The sequence below is a fragment of the Nicotiana sylvestris genome, chromosome 3 (genome assembly GCF_000393655.2).
Source record: "Nicotiana sylvestris chromosome 3, ASM39365v2, whole genome shotgun sequence".
NCBI lineage: Eukaryota > Viridiplantae > Streptophyta > Magnoliopsida > Solanales > Solanaceae > Nicotiana > Nicotiana sylvestris.
In genome coordinates, this window is record NC_091059.1 from 141,965,096 (window position 1) to 141,970,956 (window position 5,861).

At 42.7% G+C, this 5,861-nt stretch overlaps 1 protein-coding gene across 1 annotated transcript; it reads right to left on the reverse strand.

The window, feature by feature from the left end:
• Positions 1–1,588: 1,588 nt before the first annotated feature.
• LOC138888102 (uncharacterized) lies at positions 1,589–4,416 on the reverse strand. Its single transcript, XM_070169914.1, has 4 exons — positions 4,332–4,416; positions 3,069–4,238; positions 2,320–2,966; positions 1,589–2,047 (listed from the first exon to the last, which is right to left on the reverse strand). The coding sequence occupies exons 1-4, from the start codon at positions 4,414–4,416 to the stop codon at positions 1,589–1,591; spliced, it is 2,361 nt and encodes a 786-aa protein (XP_070026015.1).
• Between the last annotated feature and the right edge of the window lie 1,445 nt (positions 4,417–5,861).

Consider the following 5,861-nt stretch of genomic DNA (forward strand, 5'->3'; position numbering starts at 1 on the left):
ATCTTAACGTATAACTATCGCATCATTTAAATATCTCATAGAAATTATATTCCTATTGAATTAGCCCATTTACAGCATGATAACGCCGAATACACAAGGTGTAACATTCTCCTCTCCTTAAGAACATTCGTCCTCGAATGTTAACGGTTAACCTAACTTCTGAATTTTTTTTTAAATTTCGCCAGAGTTTTCCCTATATATAGGACTATCCAAAACCTGTCAACAGCCCAAACATACATATCTAAGGCCACACAGGGCTACACATCATCATAATAACATCAACTTGGCCTCACACGACCATTTACTTATACAATAATGATAATAAGAAGGTTAGCCGTAACTTAATTACCTCAGTTGTCACTGGTTGATATCTGTGCAACACTTGCCATATTTGTCTCAAGCATATCACCTGAAGACTCAATAAATGAGGGTATCTGGACTTCATGTCCTCTTCGGCCTCCCATGTCATTTCCTCTACATTATTGCTCCTCCAAAGTACTTTTACTGAGGCTACCTCTTTAGTCCGTAGCTTACGGATTTGACGGTCAAGAATGGCAACGGGTATTTCTTCATATGACAAGTTCTCGGAAACTTCAATATCCTCAATAGGGCTGATGCAAGAAGGATCACCTAAGAATTTGCGGAGCATGAAAATGTGAAATACCGGATGGATTGTTTCTAATTCCGGTGGCAGGTCAAGTTTGTAGGCTACTCGCCCAATTCTCTGAACAATCTGATATGGCCCGACATATCTAGGGCTAAGTTTTCCCTTCTTGCCAAATCTCATTACACCCTTCATAGGCGACACTTTCAAGAATACCCAGTCTCCCACAGCAAATTCCAAGTCTCGACGACGGTTATCTGAATATGATTTCTGTCGATTTTGAGCTGTATGCAACCTTTCCTGGATCAACTTTACCTTTTCTATAGCTTGCTGTACCAATTCGGGTCCTAGCAACTTTGTCTCGCCAACATCAAACCAGCCAATAGGAGATCTGCATTTCCTCCCATATAGTGCCTCATAAGGTGCCATCTGAATACCGGCGTGATAACTGTTATTGTAGGCAAACTCAATAAGCGGTAAATGATCTTCCCAACTTCCCTTGAAGTCTAAGACAAAAGCTCGCAACATATCTTTTAGTGTCTGAATAGTGCATTCGGCTTGTCCGTCGGTCTGCGGATGAAATGTTGTACTAAGGTTAACAAGAGTACCCAAACCTTCTTGAAAAGACCTCCAGAAATTAGCTGTAAATTGGGCACCTCTGTCAGATATAATAGAAAACGGAACTCCATGTAGCCGAACTATTTCCTTGATATACAGGCTCGCATAGTCTTCAGCTGAATAGGTGGTCCGAACTGGGAGAAAGTGAGCTGATTTCGTCAGCCTATCCACAATGACCCAAATAGAATTGAACTTACGGCGAGAATTGGGCAATCCTGTAATAAAATCCATATTAATCGATTCCTATTTCCAAGATGGAATCTCAATATTTTGAAGTAGCCCTCCAGGTTTCTAGTGTTCAGCTTTAATCTGCTGGCAGTTGGGACACTGAGCCACAAATGTGGCTATATCTTTCTTCATGCCGTTCTACCAGTATAGCTGACGAAGATCATGATACATTTTGGTTGAACCAGGATGAACTGAGTACCGAGACTGGTGCATCTCTGTCATAATTTGCTTACGAAGCTCCCCAACATTAGGTACACACCATCGGCCTTTATATTTTAGAATTCCATCATCAGATTGCTCGAACAACTGCTTCTTCTGAAAAGGGATGCTCTCTTTAATCTTGACTAGCTCCGGATCCTCAAATTGACGCATTTCTACCTCAGCTACCAGTGATGACCCCGCAATATTTTGGACTACTACACCCTGGTCACCTGTATCATGTAGCCGCACACTCAGGTTAGCCAATCGATATATCTCCTTAGTAATTTCTAATTTCCCAACTTCTACATGCTTCAAGCTGCCCATGGATTTGCGACTCAACGCATCAGCTACCACATTGGCTTTGCCCGGATGGTACAAAATATCTATATCATAGTCCTTTAGCAATTCAAGCCATCTCCTTTATCTCAAGTTCAAGTCTTTCTGCTTAAATATATATTGTAAACTTTGTGATCTGTATAGATATCCACATGAACACCATAAATATAATGACGCCATATTTTCAAGGCAAATATAACGGCTGCTAACTCAATATCGTGAGTCGGATAATTGTAGTCGTGCTTCCGCAACTGCCTCGAAGCATATGCAATAACTTTTCCATGTTACATTAGAACACATCCCAATCCCACCCTGGATGCATCACAATATACCATATAACCTTCAGATCCCTCAGGAAGTGCTAGAACAGGTGTCGATGTTAAGCGTTTCTTCAACTCATGAAAGCTCCTTTCACATGCATCAGACCATTGGAACTTAACGGCTTTGTGTGTCAATTTTGTCATGGGAGCAGCAATAGAAGAGAAGTTCTCAACAAATCTCCGATAATAACCAGCTAAGCCCAAGAAATTATGAACTTCCGTAGGAGTTGTGGATCTAGGCCAATTTTGTACTGCTTCAATTTTCTGACCATCTACCTTAATACCTTCATCGGAAACGATATGCCCAAGGAAAGCCACTGAATTCAACCAAAATTCACATTTAGAGAATTTAGCATATAATTTCTGATTTTTCAAAGTCTGCAACACCACGTGCAAATGATCCTCATGTTTTGCTTCTGATCGAGAATATACCAACATATCATCAATGAAAACAATTACAAATATATCTAGAAATGGCTTGAAAACCCGATTCATTAAATCCATGAAAGCTGCTGGTGCATTAGTAAGACCAAAAGGCATCACAAGGAATTCATAATGGCCATATCTATTCCGGAAAGCCGTTTTCGGAATATCTCTCTCCTTAACTCGCAACTGGTGATAGCCAGATCGAAGGTCAATCTTTGAGAAATATTTGGCACCTTGCAACTGATCAAACAAATCATCAATTCTGGATAAGGGGTACTTGTTCTTGATAGTCACTTTGTTGAGCTAACGATAGTCAATACACATTCTTAACGAACCATCCTTCTTACGAACAAACAACACTGGTGCACCCCAGGGAGATGTGTTGGGCCTGATAAAGCCCTTATTCAGAAGATCCTTCAACTGGGCTTTCAATTCTTTTAACTCAGCAGGAGCCATTCTGTATGGAGGAATAGATATTGGCTGAGTATCTGGAAGCATATCAATAGCAAAGTCGATTTCTCTTTCTGGAGGAAGACCAGGAAGTTCATCAGGAAATACATCGGGAAATTCATTCACGACGGGAACCAATTGAAGAGTTGGAGTTTTCACCTCCATATCATGCACTCGTACCGAATGATAGATGTACCCTTTCAAAATCATCCTTCGAGCTTTAAGGTAAGAAATAAACTTTCCCTTAGGTGCTGCAACATCACCTTTCCATTCAATAATAGGCTCACCTGGAAAATTAAAACGAACAATCTTTGTCCAGCAATCTACATTGGCATAACAAGAAGCCAACCAATCTATACCCATAATGATATCAAAATCAACCATTTCTAGCTTATGCAAATCAGCTAACGTATGGCGGTCATGAATCTTCACGTCACAACTTCGATATACCCGTCTAACTATAATAGACTCACCCATTGGCGTAGATACCTCAAATGACTTATGCAACAATTCAGGCTCTCTATCCCATTTACTAGCAACAAAGGGGGAGATATACGACAATGTAGAACTAGGATCTATCAAGGCATACATATCGATAGAAAAGATGGATAGTATACCTGTAACCACGTCCGGAGATGACTCTAAATCCTGACGACTCGATAAAGCATATATGCGATTCTGCTGACCTCCTGAACCAGAAACGCCAAATCTTCCCCTACCCCTGCCAGCTGATGTCTGCATACTCTGCCTAGGAGGACGTATCGAAGAAGAAGAAGAATCCCCTACAAATGCTGTCGGCTGAGCCATACCCCCTCCACCTGTCATCGGATAATGTCTCATAATATGACCTGGCTGTGCACATGCATAACATGCATCAGAACCCTGGCGACATGGTCCAAAATGATTTCGGCCACATCGATCACATCTAGGAAACTGAGGCCTCATATGACTGAACTCACCTCTAAACTGTGGACTTGGGGTACGTGAACTCTGACCTGGACCAGAATAAGTGGTCCGATCATGTCGCTGTCCCTGAAACTGTGGCGGCACACTAGCTACCGAATAAGATTGATGCCGGGGAAACTGTGGCCTAAATCCACCTCGAAACTCTCATGTGTTACCTGCGAACCGCACCCTCTTCTACTGACCTCTATCATGGTCTCGATTGGCTCGTTGTTGCCTCTTGCGATCCTTTAGACCCTGTGCATATGCTTGAATATGGGCAATATCCATTCCTTGGTTTAGAGAAGCTGTAGTGCACTCATTTATCAAATGTGCCCCCAAACCACTAACAAACTAGTGTACCCGATCACTCATATCAGCAACAATCGTAGGAGCATACCTAGCCAAAGATTTGAATTGCATGCTATATTCCCGAACGCTTATATTACCCTGTTCTAAGTGTAAGAACCTATCTCGTCGGGCTCTTCGAAGCTCGATTGGCAAATATTGCTGTAAAAATGCCTCATATAACTCCTTCCATGTCACTGGTGGCACATTAGGCCCCCGAGTCTGCTTCCAAGTCTCATACCATGTCACAACAACATCACGTAGTCGATAGGAAGTAAACTCTACTGACTCAATATCCGTGGCATGTATAATTTGTAAGGTCTGTTGCATAAGATCCAGAAAATCCTGTGGGTAAGCATTAGGATCAACCCCTGTAAATACTGGAGAATCCAAGTTGATAAAGTCCCGAACTCTCGCACTCACGGACCTATCAGCAATACCGAGGGTCTGGTGTTGGGCCTGGGAGGCCACTATTCGAGTCAGCAATTGTACAGCACTCCGCATGTCTAGGTCCTGATCAGGAACAACTGGGAGAGGGACTGGAGGTATGTTAGCTCCTCTACGCCCTTCCGGCAGTGGTGGGGGTGCTGCCTCGGAAGCCTGAGAATCAGCCTCATTCTGTGGCTCATGTTGATCTACATTAGCAGGTGGAACCTGACTTGTGCCCTCTCCCGCCTCCTCATCCAACCTTTGAATAAATTTCATAGCCACTTGTCGTCTCATAGTATTAGGCATCACTGAGAAGGTAAACAAAAAGAGAATTAGGAATGAACACTTATGATTAGGCTCTATTGCACGATCTAGATCAAGAAGAAAGTAATAATCCTAAATGCCCAATAGCCTCATGTTTATAAGTGTGGTGCACAATACACCATAAACAAGACTCTACTAGACACGGCTTGCAGACTCCCTAGGATTGACATGCTCTGTTACCAAGTTTGTCCCACCCCAACTTTGGGAGGTGTGGCTGGCACCCGATGCCCGAAGGCCCGAGCGAACCAACCATGAGATATGATCTGAAATATAATAACCTGCAGGCAGAAAAGCCCAACACGACATATATATAAAACCTAGGCCAACAAGGCTGCAACAACAGTATAACAACTATCCAGGAGGCCGATAGGGCCATACAAAAAATATATATATACAATGATCGCTAGTTTGCAAGCCTCTAAGATTGTAAGACAATCTCAACAGGGCGGGACAAAGCCCCCGACATGCCCAAAACCACACATATACATCTGTAATAGTACCTATGGACTCAAAGTCAGCAATTCCGAAGAAGTGGAGTGCGAAACCCAACGCTGATCTTGGGGGTCCTACTGAGGAGGCACGCCGCTCTGTCTATCTGAACTTGTGTGCATTAACACAGCGCATAAAAATGCGTC

Bases quoted from the DNA above. Each gene is read 5' to 3' on its own strand.
- LOC138888102 (XM_070169914.1), bottom strand. From the start codon at position 4,416: ATGGATATTGCCCATATTCAAGCATATGCACAGGGTCTAAAGGATCGC. The intron at 4,239-4,331 runs GTCAGTAGAAGA...CTTATTCGGTAG, and splicing joins CAATCGAGACCATGATAGAG to CTAGTGTGCCGCCACAGTTT. The intron at 2,967-3,068 runs GTTCGTTAAGAA...ATCAGTTGCAAG, and splicing joins GTTTGTTCGTAAGAAGGATG to GTGCCAAATATTTCTCAAAG.